This window comes from Acomys russatus, chromosome 12 (assembly GCF_903995435.1).
Source record: "Acomys russatus chromosome 12, mAcoRus1.1, whole genome shotgun sequence".
Lineage (NCBI taxonomy): Eukaryota > Metazoa > Chordata > Mammalia > Rodentia > Muridae > Acomys > Acomys russatus.
Genome location: NC_067148.1, coordinates 54,328,738 through 54,354,897, shown reverse-complemented (window position 1 = coordinate 54,354,897; position 26,160 = coordinate 54,328,738). Strand labels below are relative to the sequence as shown.

The 26,160-nt window shown below is 46.9% G+C and overlaps 1 protein-coding gene across 1 annotated transcript in view; it reads right to left on the bottom strand.

Annotated features, from left to right (window-relative positions):
• Positions 1–4,266: 4,266 nt before the first annotated feature.
• The window catches only part of Ppp4r1 (protein phosphatase 4 regulatory subunit 1), a 55,610-nt gene continuing 33,716 nt past the window's right edge, over positions 4,267–26,160 (bottom strand). Inside the window, exons 11-20 of the mRNA XM_051154449.1 lie at positions 18,402–18,913; positions 15,127–15,299; positions 13,560–13,655; positions 11,167–11,352; positions 10,393–10,554; positions 9,497–9,597; positions 8,114–8,234; positions 7,895–8,029; positions 7,161–7,302; positions 4,267–5,386 (exon numbers count right to left, since the gene is read on the bottom strand). Of these exons, the coding sequence (XP_051010406.1) occupies positions 5,223–5,386; positions 7,161–7,302; positions 7,895–8,029; positions 8,114–8,234; positions 9,497–9,597; positions 10,393–10,554; positions 11,167–11,352; positions 13,560–13,655; positions 15,127–15,299; positions 18,402–18,913 (1,792 nt within the window). The 3' untranslated portion in view covers positions 4,267–5,222. The remainder of the gene's footprint in view (positions 5,387–7,160; positions 7,303–7,894; positions 8,030–8,113; positions 8,235–9,496; positions 9,598–10,392; positions 10,555–11,166; positions 11,353–13,559; positions 13,656–15,126; positions 15,300–18,401; positions 18,914–26,160) is intronic.

Below are 26,160 nucleotides of genomic sequence, written 5' to 3'. Positions count from 1 at the left end.
ACCTGCCTGTCTCTGCTGGAATTACAGGTGTGGGCCACTATGCCCAGCTGGATTTTCTATTTTGCTTAGCTAAACTTCATAACAGTTTATGTAGGTGATAACAGAAGGACGCAGACACTCTGATGTGACACCCAACGTCAGGCACCTGGGGATAGAGGAGTGAGGCTGAGGATCCGTTCTCAAGCAGAGACCCATGGCTTCAGGCGCTCAGCACCTCACTGCAGGTATTTCTGTGCTGAACGACATTCTTATGGGCTGGAGCAAAAGAGCTCATACATGCATGGAAACTTAGTTCCATCCTGGGGACCCACACTGAAAACTTGGTGTGGGTTGGGGGAAGATAGCTTAGTCTCAGGTGTTTGCCAAGCAAGCATGAACACCTGAGTGTCGATCCCTCCTGTCCACGTAGTAAGCAAGCGTTGTGTGTGTGTGTGTGTGTGGCTGTAATGCAATTCTATCCTGCAGAGGTGGGAACATGAGTCAGAAAACTAGGTGGATAGTGAGAGGACACCAGCATCAGCCTCTTGCCTGCACATGCCATGCACACACCCGCACAGCCCTCGTGATGCACGCTTGTGATCCCAGCACTGGGGATCTGCATGCTCACTCTCCTTGCTGCTGTTGGGGGCTGTGGCTGTAGACCTCCAGGCAAGGTGGTGCCGAGTCTCCCATCTCTAAGCAGAGAAAGTAGGATCCTTTCTTTGGAAGGCATCTTTAGTTCTCTGGAAAAGGCCCACCAAAATGTTTGATTTCAGAGGTTTAAAACAGGATTTACATCAGTGTTCTATGCTGACTTGACAGCTTATAGAAGAAACTGTCACAAGTCCTGTGAAGGACAGGGGCAGCATGACCCCTCTTGCACTGGCTGTCACCTGGGCATCTCCCTAGAAGGAGGGGTACCTGGAGCAGACTGTGGTAGCATCCCTGGGCTTCATTCTGTTCACTCAGATTGGCCTTGCTGTAGGGTTATCTTGTAAAACAGCACATCTGTATCTTTAAAGCTCAAGACATTTAATGACTTCAGGATGTGTCCATGTGACTCTAGTAAGTACCCTCTTTTTGTTTTTTGTTGTTGAGACAGGGTTTCTCTGGGTAGCCTTGGCTGTCCTGGACTCGCTTTTTAGACCAGGCTGGTCTTAAACTCAGAGATCCGTCTGCCTCTGCCTCCCCAGTGCTGGGATTATAGGCATGCGCCACTGAGCCAGGCAAGTATCCTGTTTTTTGATTGCTACATCTGGTCACCCTGCTGTGTAAATGGCTGACTGTCTCCACGGCAGAGGTTACTGGGCCTAAGTGCCCTGTAGCTGGCTGTTACCATAGAGTGCCCAAAGCACCGCGATGTGGGAGAGCTCTGCCTGTGATGCTAGTTGCTGGGCTGGTGCTAACAGTCTGACTGCTGGGTTGACTGATGCTGTGGTGTACATACTTGTTACTGTTCATGAACAGTTTGCTGCGGGAATACATTATCCCTTTGCTTGTTTTTACATCAGGAAAATTACTTCAAGTGCTAATTGATGTGCTGTGGCCTTGATCTGGGAGACCTGCCTTTGTAAGTGTTGAATGTTGGAGTCTGTTTTCTTCCTTAGCAGGCTCTGCAGGCCATTCTGGCATTTCAGGGCTGTTCCCTGAACATTCTCACCATGTCAGCAGCTCAGGAGCTGACACTAAAAGGTGACATAGTATGTTGGTTACTTGTCAAAGTTGTGGGGTGCCCAGGACACCCTGGGCAGGGGGTCCTGACTATACAAGGTCAGTTGAGTAAGCCTTGAGAAGCAAGCTAGCAAGCAGTGTCCCAGGGTTCCCTCAGTGGTGGGCTGTGATAGATAATATAAGCCAATAGCTGCCTCTTACCCGTGCTGTACCCCGCCCCACCCAGGGTTTCCCTGTGTAATAGCCCTGGCTATCCTGGAACTGTCTTTAATCCCGAGTGCTGGCATTAAAGGTGTGTGCCGCTAACCTGGCTCCTGTGGTTTTGGACAACTGGACACAATACTAAATACATAGAGAAAGAGGGAGAGTCAGCAAGGAACTGGCCTCCATCAGATTGGACTATGGGCAGGGCTGACAGCACTTTTTTTTCCTTTTTGTTTTTGATTGGTTCACATGAGAATGCCCAGCCCACTGTGTACAGTGCCACCCTGGGCCAGGTGGTCCTGAGGGGTATAGAAGAAACCAGTCAGTAGGCAGTGACCCTCCAGCCTCTGCTTCAGGTCTGGCCCAGGCTTCCCTTGCTGTAACTTGCCAGCTGACACCAGCCCTTTCCTTCCAAGGTTGTTTTTGATCAGTGTTTTTCCCTTTCCCAGTGAAAAGCGGAGGAGGATGGAAGTGTTCTGGAGTGACCGACATGACTATGCTATTTTGCGGAGGGTGACAGACATGTTAGGAACTTTGATCTGGAAAAGCTGTTGAGGCTCAGAGCTTAGTGAGCTCTTCTGTGGGAACTTGAAAAATACTGAAAGAAATGCAGATGGTGGGGGCCTGACTTGTGAAGTTTGAGGCTTCCTCAAGATTACTGCTGTGTTTTGGTCAGCTAAGGCTGGAAAATGAGCTGTAGTTACCAAGAGACCAGTACCACTGAGTGAAACCTTTGCTTTACCGGGGACAAATGAAGCTGGTCAGTTTGGGCTGAAAACCAACTGTTTCATGAGTGGCATCACTGTGGAAGTGCCTTGGGAAGCACTGCTCAGTGTCAGCATGCACGTGTGGCCCAGGGTGGGCAAAGCTGCATCTCAACTTTGGTAGCTCTTTATGGGGCTCTGCTTTGGAAAGGTGTGAGAGGGTGAGTCACAGAGCAGCTGAGGCCTGGAACTGTTGTGGCTGGGTCGAAGTTCCTGCAGAGGCCAAGACGCCATTAGTGAAGGTGTCAGTCTCAGTTTGTGGAGGCTCCGAGATCGAAGGCATTGCTATGGAGACAAGCTAAGGCTTAGATCGCAGTGTGGTCAGGGGCCTGAGGAGAACCCAGGAGAGGCCACTGGTACTTGCAGCCTTAGGTGCTAGAGATGCCAGGCCTACTGGATGGGTGCCGTCTGAGGACCAGAGCAGGCCTGAGCTTGCTTGAGCCAAGCTCTGTGTGCTCAAGAAGGTAGAGCTAGGGAGAGGGCACAGCAAGCCCATGGAGCCCTGAAGATTTTGAATTCCAAGATTTCAGACACTGAGCTATTTATACATATAAGTAAGACTCAAGAGACCTTGTTGTGGTATTGACATGAGATATTGGGGTTATGGCTGAATAGTGACATATTTGTGTTGACAAAAGGCTAATTGTTGTCACCTGGGAAGAGGGGACCTCAATTTATTGATGTAGGGCATTTTCCTGGTTGACTGGTGTGAGAGGGCCCAGCCCAGTGTGGGTGATGCTCCTCCTGGGCCAGTGATCCTGGGCTGTATGAGACAGCAAGTCAGGGCGCAGGGTTCTCCACTGTCCCTGTCTGGCTGGCTGTGATCAGGAAGTGTGAGCTAAATGTTTCTTCCTTCCTATGTTGTCTTTGGTCACAGTGCTTATCCATGGCAGTGGAGAGCCTTTTTATTTTAAATCTATCAGATACTAAAACCAGGAAGGCTTTACATGCTCTGTGTTGAACAGCTGAGTGACTACTGAGCTCTAAACAGCGGGGCCTAGAAGGCTGCCTCAAGCAGCAGGAAGCTGCACATTTAAACATGCCACTGTTTTAAAGACTGCAGCTGTTAACATGGCGCACATCAACTTCTGAAGGGCTGCCCTCTTCCCCTAAACAGAACCAACCCCTGCTGTTGCCTTCAGAAGCCTTTGAAGCCAAACACCAGGCTGAGCACCACTGCCTGGGGCCACCCTGGCCCACCCACTCCCTAATGCAGTTAGTGTGGATTTTTCATCCATTTCAACACTTTCCCACACTTTGATTTTTATTGCACAGGCTTGTCTGTGGACTTTTACATGGGAAGTAACCTATGTCTTCCCACACGAAATTATTGGAAAACTTTAATTCTGATTTACTCTGGACTTCCCGTAGTGTGAGTAAACCAGTATTCAGGAAGCACTCAGGGACCTGAGAGGGCTTCACACTCAGGAGCAGCTAGAATCCGCACCTGGTGCCTCCCCGGCCCTCGTGCAGCTGCACAAGCCTGGGGGAAACAGCGGTTTACTAGTTCTGTCTTAACAGATGAAGAAATCATCTCGCAGGTGCTCTTCTGTATTTCAGGATAAGGTTGCTGTTGATGGCATCCCTAGTCTTCAGGCTGCTGCTGTCTGGTAGGACTACCAGTGAACACTGGCAGATTCCAAAGAGACTACTGAGCTACTTAAAGACAAATATTTTAATCTTTCCCCCATCTTACGCTAAATAATACAGGTCACATATTGCATTTATTTGTAGAGATTTAGAAAACAAAGTGGGTGGTATCTCTCTTTATAGATCCTATTAATAACTTTTATTTGGAACTTGTACCACAACAGTTCTAACAGCATGATTAAGGCTACAAGCCCCAGAGTGGTCACAGGTGTGTGCAGCATGGGACGAGAGCGTTGCACCTCAGAGCTGACCATGATCAAGTTCAAAACACCTGACACAATGTTCGTGCTAAGAATTTTCCTTCAGGTCATGACCAGCATGAAAAAAAAATAAGAGAGATTCTGCAAACGTTCTGTAAATGTGTACAGCAATGTGCTGCATTAAGAGTCAAAACCAGATTCTATTTAGTGTTAACATCAAGCCCTTAGGAGAAGAAGAAAAAAAAATCTCCTTTGTCATTTATATATGCCAAGAACTATTCACACTTAGGGCTGGGCTGGGCAGGGCAGCCAAGGAGCTGAACAGGCTCCGCACCTGGAAGAAATGTTTAGGCTAATACTGAAGGCCTTTCCAGTCCGGTGCACATCCGCCTTCTGGCCATAAGAATGTCATTTATCAGCCGTTAAATAAAACCAGGAGAAAGCAATGCAGGTCTCTGGGAACCTCATCCTTCCCGAAGGGAAAATGCTCTGCCAATTCAAGTCAGGAAGATGAAGTAACGAGTTAAGGCTTTGGTGACAATTATAATCCTCTGAGAATTTACTTTCCCTTAAGTCAAGATAAGATAATAGCGTTTACTGTACTTTCTCTTGACTCTTAAAAACCACTGGTATTGGGAATAGGCAACTTCCACCTGCACGTGAGTTGGTGAGGACGGCCCCACCGCCGTCCCAGCTGGTGCAGGCCGTGAAGCCTCGGCTCCTGGGGAAGCAGGAAGGACACCCTGGTGAGGGTTCAGTAGGTTGACGAAGCTGTGCTCATTGCATCTTCAGAGATTTTGGTACTGGAAGGGTGGGTGCTTGCGAAGTACTTGACATCACTGTCTCGGTCCATCTGAAGGGCCATGATGGTCTGCTCCACGGCCTCCTGGTGACAGCTGGCAGACGCTAAGAAGTACTCTGGAAACGTGCGGTACACAAGGTCAGTTAAGCACAGGTGTAAGAAGCTCACTGTGTACTAAACAGTGCTCCTGAGTGCAGACATAGCATGCTCATGCAAATAGACTATAAACTAATTTGTTGCAGGAAAAAAGCACTAGGTTTATTGTTTTTATGATAGACAAATCTCTTGCTCATGTTTATTAAAGTGACCATTTTTAGCTCTTAGCCCAGAAAGGAAAGCCGCTATTAAATACATAGACTCTATACATAGACTCTAAGGAATAAAAGACCATTTTACTGTTCTTTTAAAAATGTATATGGGTGGTGGTGGGGCACACCTTTAATTCCAGCACTTGGGAGGCAGAAGCAAGCAGATCTCTGTGAGTTCAAGACCAGCATGGTCTACAGAGCAAGTTCCAGGACAGCTAAGCCTGTCTTGGGAAAAAAAAATCCAATAAATAATAAAAATTTATATGAGTATCAAAGTAAAAATGCAATATTGATTTATTCATACTGTTTGAGGCAAGTTTCTTCCCATACTTCATTCATGAATTCATATATTCAATTTTACCTGGTACTTGGAGGAGGTAGTCATAGTACTAAAAGAGTAAAAATACTATGGGGTGCCGGGCTTCTGATGAATAAAGGGAAAAGACCCTCAGCCGTAATGCCTGAGGGTCCAGTGACCAGCTGCAGGCAATGTCTTTACAGTGGGCGTGCAAACCTTGGCATGCATACACGGAGGTTGGCGTCAAGTCCCTTAACCCGAGAAGCTAGCTTGGCTGCCTCCCGTTCTTCAGATCATGGAACATTTTGTATATGTATGAACGCGTCATGTGTGTACGCCAGGAACTGGCACCGTTTTTCTTTGAGTGTATCCCCACTTTTTGAGACAGGGTTCTCTTGTAGTCTTGGCTGTCCTGGACTCGCTTTGTAGACCAGGTTGGCCTTGAACTGAAGATCCGCCTGCCTCTGCCTCCAACAGTGCTGGGATTAAAGGCGTGCGCCACCACACCCAGCTCCCACTCCTCACTTTTTGAGACTGCTTTCTCACTGAACCTTAAGCTTGTCAACCTGGCTAGCCTGACAGCCACTACATTCCAGATCTGCCTGTCTCTCTGCCTCCCAGCATACACCCCTCTATTACACAGGTTCTTAAGATCCAATGCAAAAAGATCCTTGTGCCTGCAGAGCCACCCCTTTACAGACTAAGACTATGTTTTTTGTTTTGTTTTTCGAGACAGGGTTTCTCTGTAGCCTTGGCAGTCCTGGACTCACTTTGTAGACCAGGCTGTCCTGGAACTCACAGAGATCCTCTGCCTCCCGAGTGTTGGGATTAAAGGCGTGTGCCACCATGCCTGGCCATTACTATTTTTTTAAGGCTATTAAGTTTCAAGATATATAAACATTCTGTTTGTGTTTTTTCTTTTCTTTTTTAAAAAAAGATTTATTTACTTATCATATATACACAATGTTTTGCCTGCATGTGCACCAGAACTCATTACAGATGGTTGTGAGCCATCATGTGGTTGCTGGGAATTGACTCAGGACCTCTGGAAGAGCAGGCAGCATTCCTAACCTCTGAGCTCTCTTTCCAGCCCTTGTTTGTTTTCTCAAGACGGTTTCTCTGTGTAGCCCTGGCTGTCGTGGAATTCACTCTGTAGACCAGGCTGGCCTTGATGTGCCTGCCTCTGCCTCCCTGAATGCTGGGATTAAAGTGTGTATGTGCCACCCTCTCCTGGCCACTACGAACCTCCTTCCTGCCCAACTGGTCTCATGAACTGCCACCCACCTTTCTCTAGCAGAGTCTGTCGCAGTGTTTTTGCAAGCAGCACTCTAACATTTGGAACTCTGTCGTTTGCCAAGGTCAGCAGATGTGGCATCAGGTGCACAGCAAACTGGTCCATGGGGAGGCAGTCATCTTCAATGACAGTCTGGTGGGAAAGAGCCAAACCATCACTCGGAGGGCAGGACTGAAGTACTGTGGAATTTAGTACCTACGCTGCAACTCCAGGTGCATGGGACTCAAAACCAGAGCCAAGCAATACACAGTGTACATGCTATGTAACATCCTATGTTCCAGTCGGGGCCAATAGGTTTCATACCTACTGGAAATGCTACCCTGTCCTTGGTAGTGGCAAAAGCAGTCATAAGCTTTCATCTTTGAGTTGAGAGTTTATCACCACATAAATCAACCATTAGGCCCTTCGGGCCAGCTGGGCTGCCCTTGGGCTCAGGTCCTCTTCACCTGCTTCTCAAGTGCTGAGCTTATAGGTTGGTTAAGATATTGGCTTTAAACTTTCATTTCCAACCTGCGTTCTAGTGGGCACTGTGTGTGTGGGTATGTGCACATGGCACTCGGGCATGCCAGCTTGAGGTGTGCTGGCACGAGGAGCCCGACGCCAAACTTTGAGAAGCACACAACCGCACAGTAGACGGCCAGAGTCATTTCAGTTCCTCACAATCAAGGAAGAAGCTTGGGACTGGGAGCCGTTTGCTGAGTAGGTGCGTCCAGGCCTTTCCTACCTGGCAGACGAAGACAAAGGCTTGCCGACCAGACCATTTCGGACACCTGCCAAAATTCTCTACCAGCTCGTTGATGAGGTCGACTCCAAATGTTGGTGGTGTTGCCGTGTGGAGTTTTTTCACCATTTCACTGACCTAGGGAAGGAAGCAGACAGTGACCTGTCTTCTGTCCTCTGATTGGACAAGCACTGATGGAAAGGCCAACAAGCTCAAACATACCAACTTGTAGGAAATCCAGCGGACAGAAGAAACTTTGTCCGCACACAGGTTCAGAGCAATGGGGCGTAAGTAATCGTAAACATCTCTGGGACTATATAATTCTAGAAGTAAAATCAGCTGTCTACAAAGAGAAATGACAATAAAATTCAACCAAGGTTAATCATGTAGTACTTCATAATACTGGACACCAAGTTCTTATGACCAAACAGGCTACAGCCCAGGGTAGCCTCTAGGCTGGAATACACAGAATGGGACTTCAACAGCAGTGAGTTCAAGGCATGCCACCTGCCTGTGGACACTGTGTGGGCATGGGTGGGTCACATGGTAACTTGTGTCCAGTGTGGCCATTCCACTGGTGATACCAGACAAAGCTCAGTGGCATGGTGTTTGTTCATGTGTGTGCGCACACACTGAGTGGCAGGGCCAGGCATCAGTACTTCAGCCACTGGCAGCTTATGCCAAATAAGAAGTTTCTCATACATATATTACCCAGCACTGTGTTCTGGTAAAGTAACAACAAAATAAACTAAAAGCATTCAGGAATGGAGACAGAGCCGAGTGCTTCCTCGACTGTTCACTGGGACACCCTGCAAGGACTCCCTACTGCATTGGCTTAGAAGGTGCTGAGACTCCCCAGAGGCAAAAGTGAGCACCCTGACTATGCCCTTGCTGGTCAGGACTCAGCAGTCCTTCAGGACGTTTGGTATGGGCAACAGATCAGTCTACTGCTGACATTAGTTCCCATAGAAGCAAGCTCCTGGGGACACCACACCTGAAGGTGATGTAAGAAGTACTTGCCAAAAAGTGGGAAGGCCCAGTTAAGCAACCAGACAGCTCACAACATGTGTGACTCCAGTTGCAGAGGCTCTGACCCCCTTTCTGTAGGCACCAGGCACACATGTACGCAGGTCGCACATGAAGACAAGGGAAGCATGTACAAGCTAGAATGGAGACTGAGGGCCTTTTGATAGCCAAGACACCCTACTGCTAAGGAGAGGAGGGAGGCTGCGCCTGCAGAAGACTGACCAAGGCACAGCCCAGGGCTGGGTACCACTGCGAGGGGACAACCCCTGAGAAAGCCCAGGTGCCAAAGGACTAAGGCAGAGCAAGAGGGGGCCACTCTCCAGTCAATGTCAGAGAGTGGATCACAACACTAGAAAAAAGCCAATAGGCACCCCAGCATCTCCCCATCCTCCAGCAAAGGCAGCGCCACCATAAGGGACGAGCCACATTGCATTAGAGAGCTGTGGACTTAGTAATACCCCTAGTCTGTGGAAGCCAGGGCAGCAAGGCAGGTATGGTGAGAAAGGACAAAGGCACAGGAGGAAACACGAAAAGGTACAGATGAGCTGTAGACAGTGCCAGGAAGCTGTCAGAACTTACTCTGCCAATTCAGCTCGAAAGCGCCAATTTCTACTGTTATCTGTCACCAAAAACTCCTGGAGTTGATAGAGGTACTCTCGTCTTTTATCAGTGGGAAGGAGCTGAAGTAACAAAATGAAAGATTTTCATTTAACCAGGACAAGGCATAGAAGGTTTTCTTTTATTCGACTGAAAAATACGGTAATTATCCTAAAGAAATGTGTTGGCTATATTTTACTGTGTGTGTGTGTGTGTGTACACATGCACACTGCCAGGTGTCCTGATACTCTATAGTTTGTCTCCTGAGACGGGGTCTTTCACTAAACCTGCCATTTTGGCTAGCTGGCCAGTTCCCTCCCACACTCTCCCCATCTCTGTAAGCCATCACTGCAGTTACAGCACTTGCAATAGCCATCACCGTAGCCCCTTCGTTTTAAAATGGGAATGAGGGCTAAAGAGCCTGCTGAGTGGCTAAGAGCACGTGGCTCTTGCTGAGGTCCTAGGCTGTTTCTAGCACTTACAGGGTGGAAACTCCTGTTCCAGGGGATCCAACCCCCGCTTCTGACCATCACAAGTTCTGCACATGTGTGGTGTACAGACATACACTTAGACACAGAAGACTCCTGTGTGGCTGTAAGAAATCACAGGCTGGGGATAAGAAATCGACATAAAGCATTGTCTCCCCCGTTTCTTACTAACTACCATGAGGAATGGCTGATTCTTGAGGAAGTCAAGCAGACGTGTCCCCTCCCACGAACTGATCAAACTTAATACCACATGGAAGGTGTGACATGTCACCTCTAAGGGCAACACACTGGAAAAGCATGTCATATCACAACAAAGTTATGGTAATATTTGTCAAGAAACAGATTGCTAGCACAAAAAGCATGGTTTTATGCAAAGGACTTAGAAGTTACCTTCAGAAAGTCATGCAAGTGTTTAAGGACACCTATCCTAACTTCATCGAGGTCTTTTAAAAATCCATTAAAAATCGGAACCAGATCTGCAGCTGTCAACTGATCTCCAAGAATAACCGCAAGCTCGTGGATGGAGAATGCTAGAGTTCTTCGAACTTTCCACTGTAGAAACGGAAACGGTTACAAATCGAGACACAAAGTACTTTGAACATCATTATTCTGAAAAAGTTAGCTCAGGGCCAGTGAGGTGCCTCAGCCGGTAGATGCACGTGTGCATAGGCAGGAAAAGCTATATTCGATCCATGCATCTCCACAGGTGGCAGGAGGGGCCTGAATCCAGAGTGTTCTCTCTCTCTCTCTCTCCCACCCTCCCCTCTCTCTCTCTCACACACACAAAACCTGTGCAACACTCCATCTAGCTCATCATATGAAAGAGACAAAGGCAGAGATGTCTGTCCTGTGGAGCATGGGAATAGAAAGAGAAGGCCTTCTAAGGGCACCCTAGAATGCCAAGACACTGGAAACTGCCAATAGTAGAGCTCTTGTGATGGAAACTGGGGCCCATAGCCAACAGCACTTATGCCATCTGTGGAGACTAATCCCAACAACTTCATAAGTAAAAAGCTCACTGAAAGAGCAGGGCTTTGTCCCTGGCTTTTTGGTTTTGGTTTCTTTCTTGTCATGGTTCTCTGAGACACCAAGCACTTGCCAGGACACAGAATTCTTCAGACTGTGGAAGCTGAGCACTGCGCCACATTGTGGACTCTCACTCACCTGCATGTCTGATGCCAGGGTCTCGTAAGTCTCTCTCAAGCAGTGCCAGTTCTGCCTGCCGAGAGTCAGGGCCACGCCCGGCAGACTGTATGCACAGTGCTTAGCGATCTCTGTGTCGACCGTCTGTGCTCGGGACGGGTCCGTCATTGACAAGTACTGATCTAATAATGCCTGTGGCACAACATCCTGAGCAGGAACGAGGAATGACAGCACGTTTTGAGCATTTAGATAAACTTTCATCAGGTTAGACATAAATGTGACAAATTAATTTTACAATATATCAATACTAATGTCAAAACTTGAAATCTAGTGACTGAGATTAAGAAACATGGTAGGTGGCGATGCGCAGCCAGCCGAGCTGGTCAAGGGTTTGCCAGGCAAGCATGAAGACCTGAGTTCAGACTCCAGCACCCATGCTGTCAGGTGTGCGGCTGTGCGAGGGGCTGGAAGGCTCTTGGGGCATGCTGGGTAACAAGTTTAACAGGATTGGTGCACTCCAGGCTCAGCCAAAGATTTGTCTCAAAAACAGCCAGCAGTGCCGGGCGTGGTTGCCCATGCCCTTTCATCCCAGCGCTCAGAAGGCAGAGGCAGGAGGATCACTGTGAGTCCAGGACCGTCTGAGTCCAGGACATCCCAGGCTACACAGAGAAACCTGTCTCAACCCATCCCCCCGCCCCCAACTATATATAGCCAGTGGACAGCTCATTCTCCAAGGTTGTGGGGGCAGTGGGGCTTGCCTCTGACAGGAAGTCTGTTGCCCGAGATTTGATCACTTCCCTTTGGTGGGGAGGCCCCGTGGGCACACAGAGAAAGGGGATGCAGGCTCTCCTGATGAGAGCTGCTAGGCTGTGCTCAGGTGGTGGTGGTGGTATCTAGGGGAGGGAACAGGACAATCGGGGTAAGATGAGTGAGGTAAGGAGTGACTGAGGAGGATATCCAAAGTCAACTTTTGGTCTTCACACACATGTGCACACACTTATACACAAACACCACACATATGTGTAAAATGCACCCTCCAAATAGCATGTATTAAATAGATGTATATGTTTACATACATGCACACATAGAAATATATAAAAGCAACTTAAAATAGGTTAAAGGCCAGAAGTAATTGCTAAGTTAAAAAAATACAAAGGAGGCTGTGGCAGTCTCCTCTTGAGCTCCCCGCATGGCCACATGAGTGCCAGCGTGACTCCTAGAAGGCTGTGGCAGCAGTTCCTGTCTCCCAGCAGTCTGGAAGCTGAGGCAGGAGGATCAGTTCTGAAGCCAGCTTGGGCTACATGCTGTACCAGAACTATGTCCAAATAGAGAGAGAGAAAAAAGTTAAAGCCACGTTCCTTCTATGGACAATTCAAAACTTATATTGGAGCTGGGCATGGCAGTACACCTTTAATCCCAACACTCTGGAGGCGGAGGCAGGCAGACCTCTGGGCCAGCCAGCTACACACTGAACTCTTGTTTCAGGAAAGCAAACCAAGAGGTTAAAGCCACATTCCTTCTATGGAAATTTTTAAAAATCAGAGTGCACACATCCGTTTGCATACGTTTTGCTAACGCATGTGCAGTATACTTTTGGAAGAGGAGTTTTAAACGACTAGCTGCTTCTGTGGGACGAGTGGAGAGCTAACTGCCTTTCCTTTATAGCTATGTTGCACGCAAACAGGAAACTTGCTGAAAGATGAGATGGGCTATGTGCACTGACTCTAAAATATTTTACAATGTAAGTGAGGAAAGTGTCTTTCAGAACTATACAATGATGCTATTTAAGTAAGAAAGCACAGTTACGAGCACGGACTATCTGACCTAGGAGTCTACTTCTAGTAACGGCCCAGAGGCAGACAAGGTGCAGAAGTCTGTGGCCAGCAGTGACCCAAAGGCACCTACGGAGTCTGGGTGTAGCTCAGGGGAGAGATCACCAAGGTTCACTTCTACAAACAAAACGAAGGACAAGCCATGTCCTGTATTTAAGCATGTGACCAGGTATGGTGGTGCACACCTGTTAAAGAGGACGGCTGTGACTCATGACGAGTCTGAGTGTGAGACCCTGACTAAAGAACAAAACACAGCAAACACAGTCTCTAAAGCTGCAGTCAAGTTAGCACCAATAGGCACCAGGAAACAAGGCCTTAGCAGGCGCACACCTGTTCACACGCCCACAGGACGCCAGGCCTTAGCAGGCGCACACTTGTTCACACGCCCACAGGAGCGCCAGGCCTTAGCAGAATACGTGCTCCGTGCTAGTTTGGTCACTCTCGAAGTTTTCTTTTCACACATGTAATGAACTATCTTAATTTTTCAAACACGCATTACAAAGAAAGATCAATTAGGTCACAGGCAGGCCTCGGAGGGGGCATGAAGAACTCAGACACAACATCGTATGCCTGGCCACTCACTTGTACTTTGGGTCTCCTCTCCTCATCGGGGCTGAAGCCACCACTGGCAGTCACATCTGCACCTCCATGGACGTAGTGAGGAGTGGCGTCCATATTCTGTCAGGAGAAAAATGTACTTCAAGAACTGCCCTGCCCAGAAGCTTTCTTCGTTATCAACCTCTCTCGCTGGGTTACTTACCATTCACGACTGTCAAAAGGTTCAGATAGAGAAACTTTAGGATTTTAAATGCTTATAAACATGCTTAAGGCCTAAGAATGTCTGCCCTCTGCTTTGAACCAGGTTTGTGGAATAGCAGTCTATGGGGCTGGAGGGATGGGCTCAGCTGTTAAGTGCACTTGTCCTTGTACAGGAGTCTGGGTTTAATTCGGGCACCACGTGCTGACTCAGCCCTCTAGACTACAGCTTTAGTAGAGCTGACGCCCTCTTCTGCCCTCTGTGGGTATTGCATGCACATGGTCCACAGACAGACAAGCAAGCAAAACACTCCTACAACACATTAAATACATCTAAAAAAGTAAATTAAAAAAAGAAAATTAGCTCATTTATAAAATACAAGCAGGATTCTTCCAGTCAACTCTCCTAGAGGCCAGCGGGTGTCATGTATGTTTCTATTAGCCCTACTCACGGTTTTTAATAACTGATTTTACAAGTAGTTGCTTTTAATAGCCATACTTCTAGAAAGACACACACACACACACACACACACACACACACACACACACACACACACACACACACACACCCTCTGCTCTGCAGTGTGCACGTGAGTTGCAGCAGTCAAGCCTGCACTACGCAGTCAGGGCTCCTCTCCAAAGCACAAGCACTGTACTTACTTCCAGCTGCATCACATACCATCAGCAAAACCAAAGCCGCACAGAGCGCTAAGACTCACGGCCACCCCCACTACTTGACACTCTTGCCTGAGTTCTAGCACTCACGCCGCCTAGTGTGTGCACGCTGCACTCTGGCAATGGGTGGCGTTCCTTCTCTGTGTCTATCAGCAGGAGAGAAGAAGGAGATGCTACGTGCCTGCTCGAGGGAAATGCAGTAGGGAACCAGGGAGGGTCACGTGGACAGCTACATGGATGCAGCAAAGACAATGCTAGGAACAGTACCCACCCTCACTTGAGTCCAGACAATGCCACAGCCCTCCGCAGCATGGCCTCAAGTCCCGGTCTTCTGCTCAGAGTACTGTGTTGCTTGCTGCAGTGAAATGGTCCGATCAGAAACAAAGCACCTCTCCAAAAAGAAAAGGGAAGAGTTAATTATTCTTGATAAAGGGCTTTGTTTCCAGTAAGACTATTTCACTGCAGTGAGCTACATCAACATCCACTCGTCTACGAGTCACATAGACAGGACCAGGACTAACTTTTTTGAGCCTTTAATAAGACAGTAAAGTCACAAGGACGGATGTGGTGAGAATAATTACTTTTACTTTATGAAAAAGAGCAAGAAAATGAGTAACAAGCAGAGCGCACTAACTAGCTAGCGTGTTGGCACAAGTGTCCCCATCACGACTGCATGCTCACACAGCTCTCGTGTGGTAAACACCCTTGAGTGTATTACCTCCTCGGCAGCGCTGATGGAAGGCATGGAAGTGTCTGGACTGAGGTTACAGTCTGGAAGCTCGTTTTCACCCGGCTCATCCTGTAGCTCACGCCGCTGCTCTCCACCTCCGGCCTCCTCATGAGTGTCCAGGCTGGAAGCGCGCAGTGCAGCCGAGAGCACTTCCACCTGTGCTGTGGGCAGAAGAGACAGTGAGCGGACCGACGGCCACCTCTGCCACCTCTCTCCTCAGACGACCTGTTAGCAGTAGTGTGTGCTCCTGACACACATCAAAAAGCTAAACAAATTCCCTGCCGGTGCGAGTCATTAGTCCTTCAGGAGAACAAGCAGAAACAACTGTGCTAGAGTTATGCTGTTGCAGGTTATTCGGGGCCCAATTTCCATTGTTCATAGGCCAAGCAGGTAAGTCTCACTAACCTGCTCTAGCAGAAAGGCAGCTACACAAACCTGCCAACATGAAACAGTGGCAGTTACAAAGACTTCTTGGCAGTAACATTTAAACATCCCTGTTTCACCCCAGTTCACTATCCTTTTTTGATATTGAAATGACTGAGAATACAGTCTTGCTTGGCCAAAGCCAAAACAACAGCTTAGGAAGCACTAGTTACTAAATTTGGCAATTGACATTGCCTTCATTATACAGAAAATTCAAATTAAGAAAGAGGCATTCTCAGCCGGGCATTGAAGCACATGCCTGTAATCACAGCCCTTGGGAGGCAGAGGCAGGTAGATCACTGTGAGTTCCAGGCCAGCCTGGTCTACAAAGCTCAACAGGTCATCTCTCAGAAAGGGTATCTTTCTACCATCTTTGTTTCACTATGTAGGATCTGTCCTGTCAATCTTTCCATGAGAACCTGCGATGTCCAGGGCTAACCAAAGAGTTTCCCTTTTCTTGTTGCAGTCAATGAAAACAGTTTAAATTCATAACCAAAAGTCGCAGGAGAAAGAGCATCTGTGATCACAGGAAGCTGGGACTCCCCTAGAGTGGCCAACATGTCCTCTCTCCTGGCCTAAGCCATGTTTACAAGGCAGCTGTAGCACTGGCCTCCTGGTCAAACCTTTGTTTCCAGTCTTGGATCAAGAGTGCCTCTCAAGAACACACACGTTTCTGGCAAGTTAAAGGGGTGACTCCGTTAGAAAAGAAAAGAGCTCCAAATTAATGAACACCTTTCTCAAAATGCAAAACATCTTATGACACAATGGAAACATGCAACAGTTTTCAATAAACCTAAAAGCCCTGCATGACAAATCTAAATTGTTCCAAGAGTCACGGTTGAATTATATACACAAGCAGTTAAATTACCGTAGTATTTATAGTGAAATTTCTTAACTACAATATAATTTTATGTCAAATAGTGTGTTAGCCATCTTCAGAAACATAGACATAGTATGAAACTTTAAAAAGCTTTATCTATTAAAAAAACTGAAGCAGTGCATTCAATGTTTCTAGTAAGATTTGTTGAGTCTGTTATGTATGGAGAACTCGGAGCTACTGTGCGGTAGTGAGTCTTGGGCTAGAGCTAGCGACTGGCTGCCAAGCCTTTTAATAAGAATTACGTGTACGGAAAAGTTACTGTAGTTGGATGAACTTAATAAAACTTAGGTTGATAATAAAATGGAAACAAGAAGCTGAAGGGAATAAAGATACTGGCAGCTTGACTCTCAGTGGCTGAGGGGAGTGGAGGGCGGAAGGAACGGCAAGGTGCAGGGCTGCTGCCGTGTCAGCCGGAGCAGCTGTACCTGGGCTGTGTTAAGGTGCCCACAGGCCAGGGCCATGCTGTGGCTGATGAGCCTGCTCCCCACCTCAGCGCTGGCACCAGCCGCTTCGCTATTTCCCTAGCCTCAGAGAACCAGTGATTTTCACGGGTACAAACTACACCCCAGGGAATCTTATTAAGGTCAGAACTAGAACTCGTGTTATGCAATATAAGCCAGACTCAGAAATATAAATTCCAGGTATAAAAATACAACAGGAAGTCTCTAAAAACAACAATAAGTGAAAGCAAATGAAGACGCTGGCTAACTTTCCAGATCGGAGGAGTTTTCCTAAGTTTAAACAAGGTCTTAGCTGGACGCGGCCTCCAGCCTACAGTAAATGCAGCTCTCAGGAGGCCCCCCCCCCCCCCAAAACAAAGAATCCAAAGGAAAAGTTCTAAAAGGGTTACTTAACATTTTACTTTATTTGCTTTGAAATAGGTTATTTCCCAATTCTGTGCAAATTGATACTTTAGACATTTTAGATTTTGGACCAAACAAGGAGAAAAATATCCCGAAAGTGGTAACTGGATCTGAAGGTTTGCCGAGATTTGCAGTTATGTGATTTACAATGTTTTTGCTTTGCTTTGTTCTTTTCCTAACAAGTTCTCATGTAGACCCAGCTAGCCTGGAACTTTCTATATAGACCTAGATCTATATAGACAGAGATCTGAGTCTTTTCCTCCTGAGTGCTGGGATTAAAGGCATGAGCCACCATGCCTCGTCTTCAGGGCATCTCAGTGAAAGGTCACATGATCGCCAAGGAGTCGAGAGTGCACAGCTGATGGGCTCTGGCCTTCCCTACTCTAACCCTGTTCCTAAGCAGCAGCAGCAGCAGCGGAGCAGCAGGGAGGCCTTATTTCCCAGTCTCCTTGGTAACAGGCATGCTTTATTGTGGACTGAACAACCAGTGTGGTTGTTCACAATGAAGGACATGGGCCAGGTATTTATACTCCTCCCCCCAAATGAAACAAAAACAAAACACAAAATTGAAAAATAAATTGTTCTTGTAAAATAATACAAGCTAAAGCTCCCAAAACATCATGCATGTAGGGAAACAGAAATCTATGTCCATCATATAGACTATAGCTCTTCCTTCAAAATGAGGCCCAGAGCAAAATGGATATAGCAGGAATCAGAGCTTCACAAATTATAAATGTGAACCACTGAGTAACTGCCAACGGTGATTTCTGAACGAACACATCTATACAACAACAGTGGAGCCATCTCAGACATCATTTCCTACAAGTCAGACCAGTGAGGTGTCATAAAAGGCATTTTTAAACTTTATTTTTTATGTATAGAAGTGCTCTATCTGCGTGTGCACCTGAATGACAGAGAGGGCATCGGATCCCAGTGTAGATGGTCGTGAGCCACCATGTGGTTGCTGGGAACTGAACTCAGGACCTCTGGGAGAGCAGTCAGTACTCTTAACTGTTGAGCCCCATAACTCCAGCCCCATAAAAGGCATTTTAAAAATCTCCCGTGAGTAAGGAAAGAGCAGGACGGCTCCTGCATACCTCTAACATCTGGGTCGTCCACGTGCGGCTCTAGGTTCTCTATCATTTCTTCTAGTTCCTTCCGGGTAGCCATGGTGACATTAGGAGGGCCTGGTTCAGGGACTCCAGGTCCAGCTCCTGCTCTCTCTGAGCCAAGTCTCTCCGCAGAGTCCTGCTGCAGTTCCCTATCAAGGTCTATCTCAGGTAGAGGAGTCCTCCAGAAATAGAAGGAGTTGAACAAATCCTGCTCTAACAGAGTGGAGTCTGCAAAGCTGCTGCCGACTTCTGGCTGGGATGCAGACTTGCTGTCGGCACGCTCTTCATCGTCCTCATCGCTAGCTGCTTCCTGAGGAGACTCTGAGGACAAAGTGCAGAGTGAGGAGCTGTCCACTGGAGCACTCGTGTCACCTGCAGAGTCCCCAGGTGTCTCGGCAGCACCATCAGCACGTGTGCGCTCCAGTCTGGCACTGCTGTCTGAGGACGCAGCCTCTGGCCTGATGTGCTCCTCTTCTACGACATCGTGATCTTTGATCCTTTGTTTCATTTAGGGGAGGAAAAAGAAAAGAAAAGAAAAAAAAAAAGAAACAAAGAAGCATAGAAATAGTTACTGGGGGAAACCAGTGCGAAGTACGACCTACAGCACTTAGAGCGCACAGTGGTCCACAGGGGCCGAGCAGTCCTGCGTGCTACACAATGCTGCTGCTTTCCCATCAGCTGTTCTGCATTCGGAGATGTAAAACACCCGTCCAACTTGTCTACACCGTCAGCTTTATTAACACCTGGAGAAGGGGACACTTAAGAATCCTGGGATGCTACAACACTATTGTAATATTGATAATAACAGGAAGAAGAACCCAGTACACTGGATTCTAAGATGCATACAGATTTTAAATTACTTATTTGGGGATTATTTGTATTGCCCTGTTCCAGTGACAATGAAAGCTGAGAATCAAAACATTTTTGCCTATAAAAGAGGGATAAAGAAAAAACTCCACAGGGCAGTAGAGAAGATACTTGTGTCTCATAAAATATATTAAAAGCCATTTAAGTATAACGATCAGATCATTTTTATTTCTTCCTCAATCTCCAATGCTACTTCATACATAGGTTTTTCCAAAAGGAAGTCATGATGGAACATAGCCGACAAGGACAAGCGGTACAAGCACCTGCGCATCTCACTGGCTAAGCACCTGCCGCTCCAGCGCAGCCTCTGCTTTACTGTTTCTCTCCTGCCTGTTATTTAACAAGTGGCTACTGGGCACCTACAGAAATAAGTCAGCCTTCAGGATTTGGTATATAGAGCCAGAAAAATCTGTACAAATGTGAGGACCCAAATTCAACCCCAGCAACGATGTAAATAAGCCAAGAGGAGCCACCCACTATGGTTGCAGTGCTGGGGGGGGATGGAAACAAAGGGATCTTGGCCTTGTTGGTGTGCTGGTCTGGCTGAATTGGCAAGCTCCAGGTTCAGTAGGAGACACTGTCTCAACAAACAGGGTGGAAAACAATCAAGGAAGATGCCTGAACTGACCCCAGACTCACACACGCACGCATGCTCACACATACCTGCACACCCCGGCACAGTCATCTTCAGCATACACAAACAACAATCAATGCTGGGAGACAAGCTCTGTATGCTGCACCCAGTAAACTGAGCCCTTGAGAGTCTAAGGCTGGAGAATCAAGAATCTGAAAGAAGCCCGACTCTTATCTAACTAAAAAACAAAGATCCTTACCAAAACTCTGAAAACTGACTGTAAGTCAAGATTATAATTACAGGTAATCAGTAAACTACAAAAGCAAATTACCATCATAACTAAAACACAGTTGGGCGTGGTGGTGTGTGCCTTTAGTCCCCACACTGAAGGCACAGGCAGATGGAGGTCCACCTGGTGCAGAGTGATTTCCAGGACAGTGCAAGCTATACAAGGAGACGGTGTCTCAAAAAACAAATTTTGGGGCTGGAGAAATGATTCAGTGGTTAAGAGCCCTTTCTGCTCTTCCAGAGGTCCTGAGTTCAATTCCCAGCAACCACATGGTGGCTCACAACCATCTGTACTGGTATCTGGTGCCCTTTTCTGGCCTGCAGGTGTACATACAGATGGAGCACTCATGTAAAATAAATAAATAAATAAATAAATAAATAAATCTTTAAAAAGTAAATAAGTTGACATTCATTTTAAAAATCATAAATAAATACATTTCTACCCCATCTGCAAATGAAGGTGCGAGTCCAGGCAGCAAAGTACATACTGAGCAAAGGACACAGATGGGAGTGGGACCACAAGGCCTTGGAGGAAATGAGTTATTCAGAACATGCTTACAGGGCAAACAAGAAGAAAAACTTTCAAAGAAGGAAGAGCAGCACAAAGGAAGAGCTGACAGACACAGCAGAGGGAGAGCACGAGTGACAGACACAGCAGAGGGAGAGCACGAGTGACAGACACAGCAGAGGGAGAGCACGGGTGACAGACACAGCAGAGGGAGAGCACGGGTGACAGACACAGCAGACGGAGAGCACCGATGACAGACACAGCAGAGGGAGAGCACGGGTGACAGACACAGCAGAGGGAGAGCACGGGTGACAGACACAGCAGAGGGAGAGCACGGGTGACAGACACAGCAGAGGGAGAGCACGGGTGACAGACACAGCAGAGGGAGAGCACGGGTGACAGACACAGCAGAGGGAGAGCACGGGTGACAGACACAGCAGAGGGAGAGCACGGGTGACAGACACAGCAGAGGGAGAGCACGGGTGACAGACACAGCAGAGGGAGAGCACGAGTGGCATTCCTGGAGTCAAGAGCGTGAAGAGACGGATGCTGCGGACGGGTGTGGTCTTTGAGACACTTGGCTAGAGCAACTGAACAGATGCCTGCAGAGCAAGTGAGTAACAGGCTCAGGTCTGGACAGGTGGAGTAGGCTCTGCTACATTCCAGGTAGCGCTGTCTACGGCAACTGGACAAGAGACTCACAAGCGCACAACTTAAAGGTCCAGGGCCTAGTGGTGTAAGGGATGAGAAATAGCACAGTGGTGCACACCTTTAGTCCCAGCACTTGGGATCAGAGGCAGGTGGATCACTGTGAGTTTGAGGCCAGCCTGGTCTACAAAGTGAGACTAGGCTAGCCAAGGCTACACAGAGAAACCCTGTCTCAAACAAACAAACAAACAAGGCAAGAAATACTAATGGTGCAAACTGGCTGATCAGCAAAGCCCAGATACAGGAATGGCACACATGATGTGAGGCTAAGGTGGAGGTCAGGGGTGAAGAGAGTGGAGATTCTGAGGTGAGCAATGTCTGAGAGGACCCCGGCTCATGTGACACGATTAAACAGGGAGAAAGAGAAATAAGGATGAATGAAGATGTAAATTTGCAAGTTGAATATGGTAAAGAAAAATGTTTTCTCACAGAGCACCATGCACCTTTAAATACAGTCTTTTGGAAAAAATAAAAAGCATCTGAGAGGTTAAAAAAAAAGTCTAAAATTTTCAGTCAGGGAAAAAAAAAATCAATTTAAGGGGAGTGTGAAAAACAAGGGTGGTGCATGTAACCATGAGCAGTTTGGTCTCCTGGCCTGGTGAGCTGAGCGGTGCCGCCTGCTTCTGCGCACTCCACTCTGCCTGGGCTGCCTCGCCTGGGCCTCAGGGGATGAGGATGTGCTCAGTCCTGCTGGGACTTGATGTGCTGGGGTGTCATGGTGTAGGCCTCCCTTTCCTGAGGACAAGGGGGGGGGGGAATAAAGGGAAGAGGGTGGAAGGGAGGGACTGGGCGGAGAGGAGGGAGGGCGCTGTGATCATGTCGTAAAGTGAATACATAAATTACAGATAAATTTTTAAAAAACAGAAAAAGAAAACTAAGGGTGATATTAATATTTATGGTATCAATTTAACAGTCCCTTAGGTTTTCTTTTAAAGATGTGTGTTGCCTGCGTGTGTGCAGACAGGTCCCCTGGAAGCACAGCCAGTGCTCTAACCACTGGGCTGTCTCTCCAGCCCCATGTAGGTAGGTGTTCATGAAAACACTGAGCTCCATTTTGTAGTCATTTTCAGAAACATTTCTAAAAACATGATTTTTTGAAAATTTAAATTTTAAATTAAAATTTAAAATGCATATATCATCTAAAAACACAGCACACAGTAACAGCATTTTGATACCTGGTGTTTCCCTTCCATAACTATACAATATATGATACACAATCATTGTCTCTGTGTGCCACATATGAAGAAACTGAGCTGCACGGGCCTCCTAAGTGAAATCCAGCCTTCAGGGCCTGCGAGGCTCCTCTGTTGCTCCTGAGTCACTGATGGCGTGCACGCTCTTTCCAACAGCTCTTGAAGCCAGCGCTCCTGTGTAAGATGTTTAGTTCCAATGTGTATAAACTATACATTTCCAGGCATTCTGTCCTATTAAACAACAGAACCGACCCATTTCCTAACGTTAGTAACTGGACTACAGCTATGTGGTGATTGACTGTGCTTTGAAAAAATACAAAGTAAAGTATCGGAGGAAAACAACAACAACAACTTCAGGGGGCGGGGAAATATAGACAAACAGGGTAAAACAACACTGGGATGTGTGGGTAAGGGGACAGCTTTGCTGTGGTAGTTGGGGAGGGGGGTAGGGAGATGGTTTCACTATGGTAGTCTGTAGTTTTTCCAGAGTCATTCTACATAAAAAAGTAAAATTATTGTGACTAGGTATTTGGCAACAGGGGCTGAGCAGGGTGAAACTTGAGATCTTACCGTCTGACAAAGGTGCCCACACTTACAGCTCACACAAAATCTAACAGTCACTCTGAACAGAGAAATAGTCTAAAACCATGGTTACCATCTCACCTTTGTATTAATTTTAGCATTCCCACTGGCAATCTAATGAAGTAATTTCTTCCTGTCCACCCATTAGTCAACAAACTTAAAACACTGAGTTTACTTCTGTTTTCTTTTTAAAATAATTAATTTAATTTTATGTACAGTGTTGTAAGACTGTCAGATCCCTTGGAACTAGAGTTACAGACAGTTGGTGACCTGCCGTGGGTGCTGGGAATTGAACCCAGGTCCTTTGGAGTGCTCTTAACCACTGAACCATCTCTCCAGACCTTCTCCTCTCTCCCTTTTTTAAGTGATTTATTTTTATGTGCATTGGTGCTCTCCGTGCATGTGTGTCTGTATGAGGGTGTTGGATCCCCTGGAACTGAAGTTACAGAAAGTTGTATCTATGTGGTGCTGGGAATTGAACCCGGACCCTCTGAAAGAGCAGAACTATTGCGCCACCCTCTAGTCCTTATGTCTGCTTTTTAACACAAAATGTAAGATATCAGAGTTTGCCCAGTACTAGGTTCTGGGGAGATACTGTATGTTTGTGATTTTGACTGTCCAAAGTATTAAAAAAAATCCTAAGTTCCACTTCCTCTTGGAGCTGTTTTAAGAGTCATGACATGCCCATGTAGCTTGTTGCCAAAAGCATCGAAATGCTATGGTACAGGACGGATGTGGTTTTGGACAGAGGAAATGTAAAAGTCTGCTGGATTCAAGAATTACAGTTACCGCTAAGATCTGTGCATACAAGAGCACCAGAAGTAGGCTAGAAGTTTCTCTCAAGAACAACACTACACACAACTGGGTGTAGTGGTACCAGCCTGTGATCCCAGTACAGGGCGGGCAGGAGTAGGAGGATCAGGAGTTCAAGACTAGCCCTGGCTTCATGGGACTCTGTCTCAGCTGAGCTCCCGATTCCCGTATAGATGAGTCCCCAGCATCCTCGGACTTCCTCAGCAGAGGCCATTCAACCTGGTAAATCTGGTATAATTACTTCAATGAGAATATCACTCACAGAACATCTGGTTAAAGAGAATCACGCCAAATCAAAGCAAATACCAGCATACTACCTTCCAAATTGAATTCATAATTACATTATGAAGTAATTAAATGAACCGCTGACATTAGGGAAGGTGTTTCCAAATGATTGATGCCAACAACAATTCATTTTATTGTTCAGAGACTTAGGGGTTTTGTTTTGTTTTGTTTTAAAGATTTATTTATTGAAAAATAAAAGAAAAAAGAAAAAAAATATTTATTGTGTACACAGTGTTTTGCCTGCATGTACACCAGAAGAGGGCATCAGATCTCAGTATAGAGAGTTGTGAGCTGCCGTGTGGTTGCTGGAATCGAACTCAAGACCTCTGAAAGAGCAGGCAGCGCTCTTAATCTCTGAGCCATTTCTCTAGCCCCAATACTTAGGGTTTTGAAGATCAAACTCACAGCTTCTTATTAGATTTTTATTTATGGGATTAAAGGGGGAAAGCCAGGTGTAATGGCACATTGGGAGTCAGAGACAGGCAGATCTTTGAGCCCAGGACAGCCAGAGCTACAGAGAGACCCTACCTCAAATATTCAGAAGAAGAAAATAAAAAGATACATAGTTGGGAGGAAGGCAGGACGGTGGTACTGGGAAGTGCTGCAGGGTGAGCTACTGCACAGATGTATCGGCTTTCCAAAGAAGAATTAAAAACTGTGCCCGCTGTGAGCCAGGCCCGGTGACAGTGTCAGCATAAACAGGTAAGAAGCAGAGTGCTGCACTAGATGCGCTTACACCCTACAGTGCGATGCCAGCAAACACACAGCTTACAAAGGCATGGTTTCAGACAAGTGCTACACAACCCCAAGTTTCCCAGAGTTAAGCGATGGCTCTGGGAGGTGTGAGCATGGAGACAGGTGTCTTGTTAACAGACAATACGTAAGGACTGGACATTCCTGACAGAAAGCGGTAACGGAAAAGGCAGGGTGAGCCCTGAGAGCAAAGTGCACGCTGAACAGGAGGCAGCCAGGAACGAGGCAACTCTAACAAACACAAGCGTCCATTTGCATAATTACTTTTGCTCAGATGGGAATCAAACCCAGGGCACAGTCTAGGCAAGTGTTCCCTCACTGGGCTATGAACAACTTATCAAAGCAAACCTTAATGCTTTACTGTCTCTGTTAAGTAGCCTCTGTCCCAAGTACTACTAGCCTGATAGATCTGATAATCTCTAATCTGTAATCTCTAAGTTCTTCCAGAACATTACATGACAGTAAAGGCTTCAGGGGACGGACACACGGACACGGACGGGGACACACACACACACACACACACACACACACACACACACACACACACACACACACTGGAGAGAGGGCTCGGCCATGAAGAGGTCAGCATTCTTGCTGAGGACGTAAGTTTGGCTCTTGGGCAGCCACACTGCGTGGCTTAACACAGCCTGCAACTCCACTATAGCAGACCTTCTATGGGCACCAGCACGTATCACATATGGCTAACTCACATGGGTACACACAAACACACACAACATACATATCGGGGGGGAAATCTCTTATTTTTGTCTGATATTGAGAACTATGAATTCTAGGGATCTGAGAAAAAGCTGAGGACAGAAACCAAATTCTAGGTTCATATTGGGTTCTCAGGTTTTTAAAATTAGCTTGAAAACATGCCAGTGCTGCTCAAGGCAAGGCAAACGAACAATTGGTCCCCGGCAGCAATACCAGATGAATTCTAGGGATCTGAGAAAAAGCTGAGGACAGAAACCAAATTCTAGGTTCATATTGGGTTCTCAGGTTTTTAAAATTAGCTTGAAAATATGCCAGTGCTGCTCAAGGCAAAGCAAACGAACAATTGGTCCCCGGCAGCAATACCAGATGATGATGTGTAATTATGTCCAAGCTTTTACAGTGTTTAAAACAAGTCCTTCTTCACCCAGGAATTCTTTCCTTTACTAAATTATTAAC